Source organism: Pygoscelis adeliae, unplaced genomic scaffold (assembly GCF_000699105.1).
Source record: "Pygoscelis adeliae isolate BGI_AS28 unplaced genomic scaffold, ASM69910v1 Scaffold175, whole genome shotgun sequence".
Classification (NCBI taxonomy): Eukaryota; Metazoa; Chordata; class Aves; order Sphenisciformes; family Spheniscidae; genus Pygoscelis; species Pygoscelis adeliae.
In genome coordinates, this window is record NW_008824941.1 from 1012137 (window position 1) to 1029553 (window position 17417).

Below are 17417 nucleotides of genomic sequence, written 5' to 3' on the forward strand. Positions count from 1 at the left end.
GAATGCCCCACTGTGCTTGGTTTACATTATGGCTTATGAATTAACCAATTGATTCTGAAAATATCATTACTTTGGGGCTAAATAAAGCTGTTCCCTTTAAGGGAAAAAGTCAGCTCCACATAGGAATAAACTGATACTGTATTGCCTACAAACTCCCTTCTCTCTCACACTACGAGTCGAGGATTCACTTTGCAGGATACAATGGGTTCAGTAGAAAGGGGGTTTATCGTGGCTTTCTGTGAGGATGGGGAGGAAAGTCTGGGCCTGGGCAGTAAGCGTGACCTATCCACTTGCATGCAGGAAGCTTGCATGCAAATCTGATTTTAAAAAAATTAGTTTACAAGGAATGACTGTGTATATTTGCCTTGTCTTTTTTGTGTCCGCTTCTCTCTCCAGCTTTAAAGTGGAGAAATCCATAACTGGTATAGATCAAGCACGTCAGAGTTGCTTGGTACTAACGCTGCACAGCTGAGCTGTAGAGCTGAGCACAGCTCTAGTGCTGGAACAAAATTTCAGCTGGCACTGATACATAATATTGGACTTCCAGTATCTTTGAGTGGTTATGGCTGTAAAAGTTTATATTCAGTCTTTAAATTGGTTTTAACAAGAACGAAATCTGATTTAAAGCCCAAACTGAGGAATATATAAATGTAATTACGTTTCATCTAATACAAATAGCTTTCCCTTGCTGTTTGTGCAAAAATCTGGGTTTGATTTTTTTAAAAGAAAGCTAACTGCAGGAAGAAGACATGGTACTTTCAAGTAGTGAAGAAACTCAATGTACTGACATACAGAGTTTCAAGTTGGTCACGACAAGCACACAGTCAGCTCGGACAGCCTCCCCTTCCCAAATGTTTTGAGTGTTTAGCTACACCTCTTTCAATTAAAAAGAATACTGTCCCCTCCCCAAACTAAAAATGAGAACATTAAAACATATGACAACTTCGCTGCACAAAACCATACTATATATTGTAATAACAAAATGCTTTATTTGGGGGAATACAAGGAAAAGTGTGACATCCTCGTTATCAAATTGTTTTAAAAAGGCATTCTTTCTTTGAAAAACGTAACACTTGTACAGAAAAGGTGACCTGTGGATAAGCCCTCTCATTTAGCAGTGGGAATTCTTTTTTATTTTACAGCTGAAGTTGGGATTTGAATAATCTACAGCAACAGGTTTCAGCTGTGTTGATATTTTCTAGTAGCTTGGGGCACACCTGCCACTCAGCACTGCTCCGGTTTGACAGCCTACCAGGAGGCTGACAACACAACGCCGAGATGGAGCTACCACAATTCTAACCCAGGTTGCTTTGCAACAAACCGCAAGACTTCACCGTTACCACAAGAAGACAGTGAGAAAGCCACAAGGTAACTCATCTTCTCTTTTATCTCCAAAGACTTTTCTCGTGCGAGCCCTATGCTCATGAAATTCTCGTACCATTCATCTGATTACACCTCAGTACTTCACCACACATCCCCTTTGCTGTAAGCCAGAACTGTGTCGTGAACGGTATACAACAGATCAAAGGTGAAATACAATTATTTCCCCAATGTATCTGCTTTCTGTACAGTAGGTTCCAAGTAAGTTGGGATATGTTTTAAAGACCGCAAATTTATATCCATAAATTAATTCTGCCCTCTCTGAACCTTATGTTAGCATTTAAGTTGTTAAAGAAAGGAACTGGGAAGTTCCTAAAATTGTCAGGTTATAAAGTAAGTGTTGGTATTTTAATTCAGCATGACAACTCTTGGCCACAAGTAGTATGCATGCTAAGCAGTAAGATACATCGGTCTTGCCATTTAAAGGGGACTCATGTTGTCTGAAGCGGGAACGGCAAACTCTAAAAGAACTAACGGTTTTCTTTATTCAGGTTAGACATAACAAATATGTCAGATACAGCAGTTAGTCTAGAAAAATACATTTAAAAAAATCTTCAGCAGACCATGCTCCCTGTAACAAAATCTTTCAAAACCGATTTTACAAATTATTCTACATTAATGTAAAAAGAAAATCTTAAATTTAGCATCATGGATTCCATCAAACATCTATCTATCAAAACATGAGTTTCACTATTTGTAGATGTTAGAATTCATAATACATTTTTCTAACATATCCTGTACATATTAAATAACCTAAAAGGCTCCTCTTGTAGTGCATTAACAATTTAGCAAGCACACTCAGTATTTTTCCAGTACCATTTGCATTACAGTTATTTGCCCGCAAATGTCATTAACATCTAAAAGTGCACACAGTTAGGTCCCCCCTCCCTCCCCATAACCTGTTTCCCTGCTGAAACCCAGACATCCACTGGAAACGTTATGCTACTGTAGCTAATCTACCCATGATTAGAAATGTGTGACTAAAGTGTTCTTAAACTATACAGGAACTGAATTATATACAAGAATCAAAAGGACAGCCTGTATTTACATCAAGAAACTTCCACTACCACAGCATTATACCAAGAACTCAATACAGTGTTACAGTTGGTATTTACTTAGGATTTTAGCTTTAAATCAGTATAACACAAAACTTAGCTCAGGAAATACCCTGAAAAAATGAACATGTTTATTAAATATGACTTCTATTATGCCACAAGACAAATATCCGTTGCTGGATATTCTTACAGGTTCAGTGTTTGAAACAGTGTGCTGTTCTATAAAACAACTAAGAAGTTCCAGAAAGGTTGCTGGGGAAAAAAAGGAAAGAAAAGAAAAAAAGAAAAAGGGGGGAAAAAAGGAGAAAGGACAGCAGGTATCAAGTGAGGAATTAGATTTGAATAACTAAACCAAACTGTTAGCACAAGTTTAAGACAGTCACTGCATGCAGAAACCCCTTGGAAAAGTGTCATACGGATCTGAGTAGGTTGTAATACACAAGCTTAAGATGTAACTTCACTGAATTTTTCCATGCCAGTTGGTAGGACTTTTCCCTACCAAGTGGAAGAATTTTAAGATTAAATTCCAGATTATCCAGCTTGAGATTAATAGCTTTACTCTCCAAGAAATCCAGTGTATGGACCTATATTACATTTTTCCAATGCTACTTTAAAAAAGGCAAACTATAACCTTTTCAATTCACTTTTTACATTGAACTTTTCAAAGAAATCCAAAGTGTTGTCTTTAATTTGCATTAAAGTGGTCAAACATGTCTCCTGTTTCTCCCTTCCCCAAAAGTGCAAAAAAACAAGTTGCTGCTTGGTCCACAAACATAATACATCACGTACAGCAAGAGATTTTCCTTCTGATGGAGTACTGCTGCAAACCCATCACTTCCAGTTTCTACTCCAAGAAAAATATCAGCGTCCAAAGACAGAATTCAATTCCAGTAGGATTAATTCTACAATCTGATTCTGGTATACCGTGTGGACTGCTATGTTACCAGTCTCTTTCTCTGGTTTTAATAAGGTTGGACCAAAAACTATTGCTACACTTTGATAGGTCATTCGGTTCTTTTCTCCGTTTTCTACAACTCTGAAAGAGAAAAAAAAAAAACCACAAAGAGACACTTATCAGTGTCAGAGTAACAGGATGACGGGAAAAAGACACAGTCCAAAGCAAATGACTATTCACAGTATTTGTTTAATGAGTAGTCTTGTTATTAGGACATACAGCTGCTGTGATTCCCCTCTCTACGGAGAAGTTTTGTTTTAAAATGCTATTCCTGATCCTCTCCTAATCCCTCGAACATAAGGACTTGGCAGTAAACATCACAAGTATGACACATACTGTCTAAAGTCCGTTTGGCACCCTGCAAGCTTGTATAAATACAGACTGATATATTGTTTTCATCAAGTCCAATATAGGCAAGAAAAATGCAGTGGGAACAGTCACCTAGTACTTTTAATTGGATTATTTAGCTTTAAGGGAGGATCAGCAATACAAAGCCTCTCCTTCTCTCTGCTACTTACCTCTTCAGGTGTCTAAAGAGTACCTGCATAGTGTCCTGATTTGGTTTTGGCAACTGTTTGATTAAATCTTTAACAGCATGGACACGCTGCCTTGGTTCTTGTTCTGCAAAAGGATGAGGCATAGAAACAAGAATTCAGTGTTTTTGTTTAAAACTTTAGCATAAAATTTAACAGACTGGGAATAAACGCAAAAGTTTTGCAGTGCTAATATTAGATAAAATACTGCCACCTCCTGACCGCACCATGCATTACTGACAGGCAATTTTAGGTAAGCCTTACAGACGTTCATAACCAAAACATTTTTTTTACTCTCCAAAATAATGAAGTGAATTGTACATATTGAACAGAATTTACACAAAAAGCACAGGCATGTTTTTCAGACTTACTAATTGCATTGACAAAGTCATTGAAGTGATTATAAGTGAACAGCGGCTCTGGCAATTCTCTGAAAAACATCTTTAACGCTCCTGTGATGACATGTATATCTTCCCATTTACTGTCATTCAAGTCTAGTTTCTCATCTGAGAGAGAAAAATGAATAATTGATGTTAATAATTTAACCATAAAAGCTTTTTTTAAAAATAAACTTAACTACTCTTCCGTACTTATTGCTTTTAAAGCAGTGAAGAGACTTACTCCACTTCAGCCCATTCCCTGCTGGGATACAGAGCTGCAGCAGTGTAAAAGGGGATACAAAACTCAACCACTACAGACGGAGATGGCCAAATTCCGCCTACTGCACTACATGCAGCTCCCCTACACCAAGGGCGTTTTCCAGAGGGGAATAGGAGTTGCTGACATAACACACAATTTACTGTTACACCCTGTCAATCAGGGAACGACAGGTCAGATTGTAGATGGGCTACTGTCCTCTTCCTAGTTGCGTGCTTCCTATTGAATCCCACTGAACAAAACACTAATATATAGCCACGTGAAAGGGTTTTATACACAGAGTATGGCAAAGAGGAGCTAAGCACCCCCACACTAAAAGGCAGTAGCAAATCTCACTGAAAAGCATTAACTTACAATTTTAATACTAGTGGAAACTTAATATGCTTACTGTTTTTCCCATAATGTATGAAGTTATTTTATTTGAAATAATTCTCCCCCCTCAAATTCTATTACCACCATTTTTTAGAATTATGTTCTAGCAATGCCTCCATGCTCCACATAAGACCAAACCTCCAGGATGCCAGGTTTTTCAAATGATGTATATTACACACTAAATTCTGCAATTTTGAAGCTAGTGTACTTTGAAGATGACAATCATTTCTCATGAAAGACTGCAGTTATACATTAAGAAAACTTTTTCCTAAGCTTTCTATGAACTTCAACTATCTGAAAATATAGGTAATTATAATATAGTTGAAGGAAGCTTACCATGGTTTACTGCAAATCTTAGCTTCTGTATCACTGCAAGATTGCCACTAACTCGGTATAAGCCGTCAACATCTAATCCTAAAACAAGGGGATAAATCCATTTTAATACCTTACACGTGTGAATTCTGCAATCATTAGGCTGCTTCTTTATAGGTCTAAAAACAAAAGAAACCCACCTTGTAACAAAGAACACTTGGTTCAACAACCAAAAAAAGTTGTTAAACTAGCTTTTTTGATGAGCAGGGCGTATCAGAGGAGGTTTAGTTTGCTGACACAGGTTTGGTAGCATCAAGCTCAAAGTAATCTCTAAAACTTTCTACACAGTAGAACAGTAGTAATGAGGCAACAGCTCCAAGTTTCCCCAATGAGACTAGGCGTCTCGTTTAAGATGCTCTTGGTGGGTGGCCAGGGGGTCTATGGGAGTCCAACATGCAAGAACCAAGTATTTTGTGGATGTTCAATTCTTTAATGTATGGTTAAGAAAAATCAAATCAAATCATGCATAGAGAGCATCTCAAAGTTGTCAAGTGACCAGGTTTGCATGAAGAAGGAACGATGTGCATGCACACTCGTCGCTACCCAACAGCCTACAAAACTAAAATGGGTAGCCCTTGCCTTTGCAGTATTGCACACTCAACCAGAAAAGAAGAAAACTGTGTCTCTGTGGTTGCCACTGCAGTTACTCAGAAGTGATTAGCAGGTAAAGAATTTAATTGAAACGCCACTTGAATGCAGCATGTGAGTCAGTGCCACTGAGAGGGTGAGTGTTGCCAGAATACCTGCAGTCCCTGTAGCTCCTCAAGTTGTCTGATGCAACACAGCACAGTTACCAGCACCATCTGACATATCCCTTTTCCCCATAATCCACTAGTCATTCCTTTACAGAAAGAACTGATTTGAAGTCTATTGGCAGTAGGAAGAAGAGTTGGAGAAGTGGGAAAAAAAAGCTGTTCATTCTGTCAGCTTCCCCTCAGGTATTTAAAAAAGGAAAACTTCACCACTATCTTCACTGCAGTCCTGTCTTTAAAAGAAATAAAAAAAGAACAAAGCAAAATAACCTCTTTCTCACAAACTGCAGATCACAAACGGAATAAAGCCTGCTGTTACAAGCAAGGTGGCAGTTTGTCGAACTGGAGTAAGGCAATGGAAGCAGTTATTTTTCCCCTCCCAGGCCGTAAGATAGCAGCATTGAGAAAGGACTAAAGGCTGCAACAAAATCCTAAATGAAGTTCCCATGGAAGATGCCTTAAAATTCACATGTAGTATTCCCCTGTAACACTTACCCTGATTCTCAAGAAAACGTCCTCAGATTAACAGACTGGTATATATTTGAATGATGGTTATGGAGATTCCATAACCCCCCTCTCAGTCATCTTTTCCAGGAGATAGGGCAATGACAACAGCAAGAAACAGGCAAGAAAACCAGCACAGACTACAGCCAAGTCAGGAGTCACAACCAACGTATTTTCAACAAAAATGTGAAGATGTCCTGCACATCAGACAACCCACAATGTCACATGTAGCTTTCAAACATATAATTTTCTCAGTTATTAGGTGGAAGAGACTTATTTTCAATGAAAGCAAACAAAAATTATCAGCCATATAACCACATATTGACTCAATCTCCAGAATTCCATAAAACTTCACATAGCAATCGGTGTAACTGGCCGAAGGGCATCAAACTGAGAAGACTTGTTTTCTGGCAGTCAAAGCATATACAGAGCAGGAACACAATTTTTTCCTAGAAGATTGTTTCAAGGAAGTTTTAACATAAATTATTTTGTTAACATGCTTAAACCTTCCAAAAATGAACAGCCACATTTTGACAGTCTCCCCCTCTTTTAAACTGAAAAAAACTGTTGATGGGCTGAGCTCTTCTATCACTTGTAATCCCTCTTCCCTTAGAGCCTTGCTGCCAGAAGGCTGTCCTGCCTTCTCCTTAGCTTGAAAGATACTGAAGCAGATCAGTTTCTCAGATACAAGATTTCCTCCCTTCTCCTCATTTTGGATCCCACCTACCTCCCCACTCTTGAAAACTCATTGCTATATACAGACACAGGTTTCAGATCATTTTCCCCAAAGAAATCTGCAGCATTTTAAGGATTAAAACGTTTAGATAGCGTGGTGAGCAAAAGAGATTTGGAAACAAAAAATTTTCACCATACCATGTTCCTCAACATGCTCAATGCACAGCTTCACGAACTTTGGCACCGTGCTGTTTTCTCTTTGACACAAGCTGGTGAGATTGGAACCAAACACTTGATCTGGAACCAAGTAAAGAGACTGATTTACAGTGGAACAGGACTCGAGTGACAGAACTAGTTCAGGTTAAAACAAACCTCTACAAAGGGCAAAGACTACTGGGTACAATTGTTGCAGTATTAGAGTGAAAATAGGAAAGTTTTGGAAAGAGCTCTCAGCAGCTCCCAGCAAGAAAAAGCTCCCAGTAAGAAAGAGTGCCAGCAGTTACCCAAATGTGAGTCTCTGAGTAAGGAACTTTTACTACTGATATTATTTTAATCCATCAGGAGATACTTTTAAAAGTCATATAGTTATTACTGTAATGAGAAATTTAATGGATTCAAATATCCTGTTACACTCCATTCCTGTTCTGAGTTCAAAATACACTTACTGTAATCTTTGTTAAAAATCTGAACAGAGATAATAAACTTTAACCAAAGTGAAAGCTTTTGGCATTGCTTGGGGAAAAACCCTGTAAAATTCCATCTTTCATTGAACCTACTGTTTAACCCAGCATTACATATTAATTTACTTACTTTTAACATTTAAATTCTGACATGGATTTTTAAATGACAGACCTTTATATCACAGAGCTCTGAACGGGATGCCAGTATGACTTATGCATAGGCAACCTGGCTGCAAGGTTGGAATGTAAATACAGATATTTATGGGCAAAGGTTATTTTGAGTTTTTGTTTTCAAAACCACACAATCCAGGGGGAGTGTTTTCCATCATAAACTGGAGCAAAAATGAAAATCAGCTTGGGCAGAGAACAGATTCTTGTAATGTCTTAGTCATACACTAAGCATGAGTATGAGCTAAGCACTAAGCATGAGCAAGAGGAGTTAACATGTGAGCAACATGTTAACTCCTCTTGTTCAGGTTTTGTTATCACCAAAATCTCTCTCAGACCCATTTCTATGATTTTCATCGAAGATGCCCAAATAATAGATTACCTCCCCTGTTCAGATGAATGAGATTGAAACAGGGTCTTGAGATGGGGGGGGTGGGGGGTGGGTGTCTTTGCCTCTCTAGACAAAGCTCACACTCTTAAAGGAAAGAAAGTTTGTGGTGTTTGTTTGGTTTTTTTAAATCTGTTAAATAAGGTATGTAAGTGGCTGTCTTTGCAGTATCTAGTAGATCTTACTTCAAAGCTTATGCAAGAGAGAAACTGTTCTTGCATTTGCATCATGCATAGCATCTAGCCCATTTTTCATGTTTAGTAATTTAAGCAGATTCATTAATAATACTTGCATCTGACTACTGCTTTGGGAAATCCAAACAGCACTCCAAACCAATTATACAGTATGAAAACCGGCATATAATGGTATTATTAGCTGTACGCGTACAAGGCCAGTGCCCCGAAACACCTCAGTCCTGCTGCTGCTCCTCACGCAGCCAGCTGTGTAAGCAGAATCAGTAGCAAGGGATTGAAAAAGTCCATGCAGCAGAAAGCCAGGCTAGCATGCAGCTGTAGCAGGTAAAGCAATGAAGATTAGGTAGCACAAGAAAACACTAGCATGTAACAAACTGATTTGCCACAATTGCCTCTGACTTCAATAATTTCCACATATACAGCAATCATTTTTTTTTCCTCTCATCTTAAAGTAACTTTTGTAATTTGTTTTTCCGTGTAACAAAACTTTAGCACAGGTACTTCTCTGCTTAGTGCATGCTGTTTCAAGTGGGTTTTTGTTCTAGAACTTCTCATTATTTTTTCTGCTCATACTGGGTTTGCCAAGTTTTCCATTTACTAAGCTTGTTCTGCAGCAGCCACAAAAGTACACTGGGCTTTTAAATAAAAACGTCTATGTTTTTCATTCATACAGTAAATGTAAAACTGTACAGCACTGATCCAACTTTTAAACTTTACACCATGCTTTTAAATAAAAACAAACTCTCCATTACTTAATGTCTTTATTAAAAATCCAATCATCAGCACGCATGTGTACAAATTAAACTTGGCTTAGCGTTCACTGTTGCTAATGGCAGAAGTTACGTCACTGGGCCATGACATGAATACTAAGCTGTAAAGCAGAGCAAAACGTCAAAGTCTGGGAATAATGCCTCCTTATCCCAAACAAAAAAAATCATCATTTACAGTTAAATTATATTTGCAGATACACAAATATACGAAACACCCCATGCAACAGAAGCACACCTGTTGAAGTATGTAGTTAGGCAAATCACAGTAGGGTTTGGCCTGATATTTGCCTACCCATATGCTATTTTGACCCTAGTAGAGCACCACCTACAAGTCCTGCTAAAGCATACAAATAAATAAATAAATGAAGTTTTACAGTGAGTACCAGATCAATAATTTACACGAACACATTAACTTAAACCTGTGCAAGTACTGTTCGCTCAAAGTTTCTACAAGCGTGACAAACGGAAATCAATTCTTTCAAAAGTTTGATTCAAGAATATCTGTAAGACTTATTGTTTGTGCAACAATTTAAAAAACATATACATTCAAAAAAGGTTAGGGGAAAAAAGATGTTTAAGTTAAGATTCCTTTAGCCTCATCTCGGTTTGCCTAAATATTTCATTTCTTACGAGATGGCACAAGATTGTCTGGTTCCACTCAGACTAAAACACCCTTGTGAAACAGATGAGCACATGCATTCAGCTTTGCACCCAAAGGACTTTTCTTTCCCTTGTATGCACAAATGATTATCAGCTATCTGAAGTTTCCAGCTCAGAACAGCAGACCAAATGGACTCTCTAGCTAAGAAGCACTCCAAGCCCAAACAGGCTCCTGGGCCCTCAACTTTCACTGCAGTTTTGCCAGTAATGAGCTGAAGGACAGGACGTCCTCTGTGAAGTTTAGTGGCTAGTAGGAGCGCTCAGAAGAATGACAATCAATCACCAGTTCCACTATACATCCAAGACTTTTGTTAAACCAGCTATATACATGCATTTTACTCCAATACTAGACCATTTTAACCCCATTTTACACATGAACTACTAAATTCAGCTTTTCAAATTATTTCCTTTGTTAAAAAGGTTCATTTACCCTTAATGTAGCCTTTTTCACGGACAGCTTGTAATGTAGGGCGCCGTGTAAGAAACTTCTTGAGCTTCGTTTTGGTCTTTTTCTGATCTGTAGAATCTATATTGCTAGGCGCTTTCACTGCTAAAAAGAGAAACGCATTTAGTGTGAATACCCACAGAACCAACACTGCATTTATCTGCTAAGGAACCAACATTAAAAAAAAAATTAAGCTCAAAACCACATTAAAAACCTATTCAAATTTGCATTGCATCCAAATTTTTTTCCTTAACTTTTGGGAACTCCTTGTAAATAGCATCCATTTTTCAAACCACCAAGAGACAACCCTGTCACAAAAAACTTGTAAAACCAAGCGTGCCTGTGACAATAACTAAATGGTAGCTTACATATGTAATTGATGTGGAATTTAAAAAATATAGCTATGTTTCAAAACCAGTCCTGCCTTTCATTAATTTAACTATTTTAAAAGAAATAAATACTTTCTTGCAAATGACATATAAGGCCCAGAAGACAGAAGACAGTCTGCCTGATTAATATATTTCTGTGCATAGGAAGAAATTTCTGTGGCTAAAAGAAATTTAACTCTAAAATTCTGAAGGTGTAATTAAAAATGTTTCTCTAAATGAGCCAATATAACCTTATTAGCAACTTAGTGAAATTGCTGTTTAATAGTGCAAGTGTTTACAGATGCTGTACCACAGACAAAAACCAAGTAAAACAATTCTAATCAGTTTTGAACATGTAAAAGCACAAAAGGATCCTTAAACAAAACCATTTATAAAAGTCAGAGGGGAAAAAAAGTCTCATTACTTCTGTACAGTTGACAATACCTTGAAAATAATCCATTTCACCACTGCCTATTTTCTCCTATTTTTCATGTGTCATACAGCAGGAGCTAAAGACGTTTGGTGCTTTTTTTTCCTTTTTTTTTTTTTTTAAAGTATGATTAATAAAATATGGAAGAAAACTTACTAACTGGCACCAAGATGTAGGATGAACTATATCAAAGCCTGTTTCCAAATTTGAGTAGTTTCATTTTTAACTGTCCTTTTGAATTGTTCTCTATTTACACATAATACTGAAGATGCAAAAAATAAAAATTGGCATTGCTAAAATCAATTAATGGAAAATTTTCAACTCACAACGAAGTTTCTTAGAGTCTTTATTCTCTTTCTCTTTGTCTTGTTTTTCCACCCCAGGGGAATCTGGTACATCATCTTCTAATGCTTCATCAGACTCTACTACCTATTAGATTTAAGAAGATACAGTGGTCAGGTTACCAATTCACAGAATATAGCATTAACACACACGTTTCCTGCAGACAGTTCTACAATACATTTTTTTTCCCTATAATGATATTCAGTTGGTTCTTTCCTGAACACTAGATGCTGAAAATATTTTCAGAGATAATACCATTCTCACTGGCAGAGCAAATAACTTTGAGAAACACTATTTGATCATAAGACCAAATAAAGAAGGTTTTGCTGGACACTGAACAAAGTACAACCAGTCTTCTATGATAAAACTTCATTACATCAACCAATAAACAATATTAATGTTTTTTCAAATCCAGTAGACAAACATCAGCTATTTCATTTACACGGTCTGCTACAGAAGCACCTGATTAACAGGGTCTACAAAACACTTCTAGAGCATTTACCCTATTTCTGATTTCTGTAATTAGAATCTTCTGTGACAGAAAATAGAATTGCCAGTCGGAAAATTTCACCACTGTCAAAACATACACTGAATTCATTCTAAGAAAGTAAATACACCAGGGCCTAAAATCCTTGCCCTGTGTTATCGCGCTCTCAGCATATTCTCATTAAACAGAGTCAGGAGAAAACATAGATCACGTAGTGCGGAGGCAGATACCAGAGTCTGAAACTGCCCACCTGCAGCCTCATACCTATGCTACACGCAGACATATCGGCAAACAGGAAAAGTTCCTCTGGTCTCAGCACAACATACGCCCTTCCAAAACTGTGTATTTCTTACTTCACTTCTACTGAAGTGAACTTGACTTCTAACGCAGTTGCAAAAATCTGACAGTACAGTGTCTTTTGCTACAAGGAAGGGCATTTTAAAAAATAAGGCAAGGTTGCGTACTCCAGAGAGCTGAATGAGGAGAAGTGTGACTTCATCGACTAAGTTGCACTTTAACTTGAAGGGCTAACGTTAGCTTTAAACAATCCTCGTTCCCTGTTGCTTTTCAAAAGCTTTGGATAGCCTTTTTACATATCAAAGATCAATATATTCAACTGCCTGATTAATGTCCCTGCTAAGGATCCCTCTGCCACTGAGGCCATTCGGACAGTGCTCTCTTCAAGAGGCCTCAAAGCTTTTTAGGACTGTTAAATTTAAAACACATGAATTGCTTTGGAAAAAGTCACATGGGATCTAGTTTGTATTACGGAACAAGTCTAATCTAGTAACTTGGAAATTTCTGTATGTAAAAAAGAGCAGCCACATCCTTCGCAGATAGCTATTCCTCTTGTACAGCATATTGCCACAACAGCAGCCTGAAGGAGCAAAAAGAGACCAGAATCTAAGCTGTACCTTCTTTTGAGGAAAGATCTCATCACACTAGAACTAGCCATAGCTGGCCTGGGAAAAAGACTCACAGCTACTATTACCATAAAGTTCTCAAAATTAGAAGTCTGCTTCAGATCTGATGGATTTTTGTAGCCAAAGCTTCAGTGCTCCAAATTATCAGGTAGTGTAATAACATACATTTTGAACTTTTCCCTTGTAATCTTAGGTCTCTTGGCTACCAGCTCCCAGCAGTAATACATCACCATTTGCTCCAGAGTGGTGATAAACTCTCCCTATTCCACCACTCACTTCCTCAATCTAATATGCAATACCTCGCTCTCATCTCAGCTGTATTTCAGCCTTTCCATCATCATTTATATTTAAGCAGGGAAGAAGTGGCCTCAGTTGCATTACACGGGGCAGACAGGAGAATGGTATCACTGAGTGGCTGCCTTGCCTGGTTATTGACGGTCATGACATTTTCATACCAGCAGAGAGCAGAAGACTAGGACCCTAAACCATGAGCACTCAGAAAGAAACTAAACCATTCATATTAGCCTGCTATGGTTGGGTGGAAAACACCCATATGTGGAAAACACTATCAGAGCTAAGAGAAATGAAGGCCACTGACTGACATCAAAAGCAACATAAGTGCAGCTTATGGGCAGCAGCCAGGCCTGTAATTATAAAAATTAAGAATACACATGAAGTCAACTTGATATGAAAAGAATATTTTCTCCAAGATCTCCTCCAGCTTCTTCTGAATTCAAAGATGGTAAATCTTGTTTGGCAATATCAAGAGCAAATGCTTGATCACTTTTCTGTTGATTAAATAGTTGGCATGACACTGTCTGATAAGAAGAGATAATACAGTATTTTGCCAGGGCTTTTAATTTGCACTTTAGTGCAGCCTTATTAAGTGAAGAGCAGTATCAAATGCTGATTAACGTATGTCATGAAGCACTTCCTTGGCCATCCTCCCCCCTTTACTCCCTCTCTATCAGAACCTTTCAAGGTCACCGAGACAGAACAAGTATTTGGCCACAGAAGGAAGCTCATTTCTGAGCTGGAGATCAGCCCGCATCTCCTGGTTCTTAATCCAGTAGACCATCCTTCTTCCTTTGCCACTATTAATTATATTTCACTTGTCACCACCAGGAACTGCCATATCCCCAAACTCCTGCCCATGTTCAAGAAAATCAGAAAATGAAGATGTACGTGAAGCACTAGGAATCACTACATCAATTATTTTACTACGTAATGTTACCTTGAAAATAGAGCCTTCATGATTCAAACACATACCTGATTGTTGATTGTATAGTTAAGAACTTTGTACCATTCATTAATAAAGCTGTCATTATCAGATTGAATTAAGAGCTCAGTTCCTTGGCGGGTTTTTAGCTTTAAAGAAATAAAAACAGATATCATTAGAAATTATAAACCCACTAGAATTCAAAAGTGAAATTACCTAAATCAAGTTAAACTTCGCCCTGGCGTAACTTTTAGATAATATATAGCCACTCAGGAACACTTACCAGCGAAAACAGTAAATAACAGTCTGCTTAAAATTTAAAAGCATATCCCATACAGACGTATTAAAAATGGACATTTCTTGCAGGTACTAAGATACGTCTACATTTGAGCAGGAAGAAATGTAGAAAACTCAAAGTTTTTAATTTTAAGTTTAGAGAAAATTTCTTAAGTCATTAAAGTACATCTAATTCTGCATTTAAATAAAATAATTCACCTCAATAACATTCTTTTTGCTGGATTTGTCCTTTGAGGCCCAGTCAATCAATGCCCCTTTGAGATCCACTGTAAATTCTGGCTTAGACTGATTGACACCAAACTTCTAGAAAAAAGGAACAATGATGACAAACTTAAAAACAAACAAAGAAACTCCTAACAGGTACACAGTCTTGCAACCCTCTAAATATAACATACATTATTCACAGTCTGTACAACTTAACTCAGATACAGTACTTTGCCACAAATCAACAGGCATGATACCAGGAAAACAAAACCAAAACAAAAACCATACACAAAACACCCTTTAAGCATGCCTATTAAAAGCTGCTCAGCTTAAAGCCCTTAAAATTCCACAACTTTAAATGCCAACCAAATTCCAGCAGAGCTTTTTTTCCTATCACAAATGGTAGAAGTCCATACAGCATTTGACTGTAGCTTGATTTTAGTCAAGCTAGTCCCAAGCTTTAAACAAAACTGGCTAACAAGTAACTGAACCAAAAAAAAACCCCAAACCATTCTGTCAGTTAATCAATGGTTGTATATAAAACCAAAAATCAAACCAGAAATAGTAGCTTTGCTAGATAGGAATCACATCCCTCCTGCACTGAAAAAGCACTTTCAGTTTTTACATTTTCGCAATATATATATATATATATATTTTTCACACGTGCCTGTGTGTCTATACACCTCTCCAGTAATGCTTTTCCCTTTATTTTATATTTTTCTGTAGTGCTTCTATTACAATACTGGATCATATCCTAGTAAACAGAACTCAATTTCACTGTCTAGCTACTAAACAAACAGCAAATAACCAAAGTGGTAAAAAAAGCATTTAACCCACAAATAACCCTTCAAACAATTTGGAGGAAAAAATCAGGGAGCTATTTTTACCTACTACTTTTACATTTAAACTGGGTATCACAGTTTTATAAAATAAAGTACTTTTACTAGGGTTTCAACCTACACCACATAGCTTTGAAATATCATTCCTCAAGGAAACCAACTCAGTGACCCATACAAAAAAAAAAGCTCTAATTGTAAGTAAAACAAGTAAAACATGGAACAGGGAAAGCTGTAAGTCACTTGGTTGTAGCACAAATTTAATGCTGTAGTTCTAGAGGAAGCTTGTAGCATCTGAGCCATCAGAAAGGTTCTTTTCTATTTCTTTAAAAAGTCTTTGATGTGCGAATGCTGTTCGTGCGAGAGCTCTGGGGGACGTAAGCCCCCGGACAAGCTCCTTGCTGCGAACACGAGTTTCCAGCCTGCACAAGAACAGCCATATCCAAGAGGAGAAAAAACAGTTCAGAAAACAGAACTAATCTGCTGCTTCTGATTAAATTCCCAGCATGGACGTTAATTAATGCTAATTGTGTTTTAGAAAGGCTGTTTACCACTGGAAAATCTCCCCGCCTTGAGTCCTAAGGGCAATTAAGTGCTGAATGGAAAGTAGAATCTTCTTTATTTTACCCATGAAGTATCAGAATAGGGGAATATTTCTAATTTACCCAACGCCGGCTAGCACTTAGGGGGAAAAAAAAACCCCACCCTTCCGCTTTCTAACTTAATTCTCAGATACCTCATCCAAGAACATTTCTTATTAATTGCAGTAGAGCTTTTGAGAGATGCCCAGCTCAGCAGTGGAGTCCACAGGAACAGGAACGATCTCCAGGCTATTACGGCTCTTGCAGTTGTAGGCAGCCTTGCAGCAGGCGCCTATTTAAGAGAGACTCACATAACTGCTTCACATACAACTGAAGTGCTCCAGCCACACGTTTCCTGACAGCCTAGAACAATCTTAGTTGGGCACTGGAGAGAGCAGGAGACTAGTGCCAAATTCCTCTGCAGGATCAGAGAGGATTTGTTAAAAACACCGCCCAGATGATGCTGAGAAGCACAGGAGATGACCTGCTACAGATAAAATCAACAAACAACAACAAAAAGAATATAACAGTCACTGCTGTTTTGACCAAAAGGAAAGCCCTCCGATACGTTAGCTTGCTGAACTCCGCACTTGACAGATCGCAGTACTACCTCAAACACCTTTGCACTCTACCCATGTTTTTGGCCTGACTCACTTCAGCATTTCAGAGAAGCACAGAACAAACCAAAAACTAGAAGCTAAATTTCTCAGAGGGGAAAAAAGAAGTCTTCCCCCGCTCCTTCACACAAGCAGTGCCCAAACCGCTGAGAGAGATCCAAGGATGGGGAAAGCCATCCAAACAATCCAGCCTCTCTGCAAAGCTCCTCTGATATACCAATGTTTATATACTCATCACAAGCTTAACTTCTTTGTTCAAGGAAATTCTAAGCTTAGCATTCAAGTCTCTCCCGTGAGCTTTCCTGTCAAGGTTCTTTTCTGCTCCTGGGTATATGAAAACGAGATGCCAGCAGCCATTCCCTCCTTGAAAGCTTCCAGGAGCAAGTCCGGTACAGGGCAGCTCAGACGCTCTGCATGCAAAGGTTAGCTAAAGGCAATCAAACCATACTGAAAGCATGTAGGTTTTGTTGGGAGCAGTAAAAAGAAAAGCTTTCCATTTAGCATCTGCTGCCACCTAGACATAAAGTCTGCTTTCTCAAAACAGGGTGCACTG

The 17417-nt window shown here is 38.1% G+C and overlaps 1 protein-coding gene across 4 annotated transcripts in view; it reads right to left on the bottom strand.

The window, feature by feature from the left end:
• Positions 1-968: 968 nt before the first annotated feature.
• Positions 969-17417, bottom strand: part of ARHGAP12 (Rho GTPase activating protein 12) — a 77436-nt gene continuing 60987 nt past the window's right edge. For all 4 annotated transcript variants that reach the window (XM_009325532.1, XM_009325531.1, XM_009325530.1 and 1 more), the window contains 9 exons: positions 14825-14929; positions 14380-14478; positions 11685-11787; positions 10546-10665; positions 7454-7552; positions 5289-5366; positions 4295-4429; positions 3909-4011; positions 969-3471 (listed from right to left, as the gene is read on the bottom strand). In XM_009325532.1, the coding sequence (XP_009323807.1) occupies positions 3297-3471; positions 3909-4011; positions 4295-4429; positions 5289-5366; positions 7454-7552; positions 10546-10665; positions 11685-11787; positions 14380-14478; positions 14825-14929 (1017 nt within the window). In that variant the 3' untranslated portion in view covers positions 969-3296. The remainder of the gene's footprint in view (positions 3472-3908; positions 4012-4294; positions 4430-5288; positions 5367-7453; positions 7553-10545; positions 10666-11684; positions 11788-14379; positions 14479-14824; positions 14930-17417) is intronic.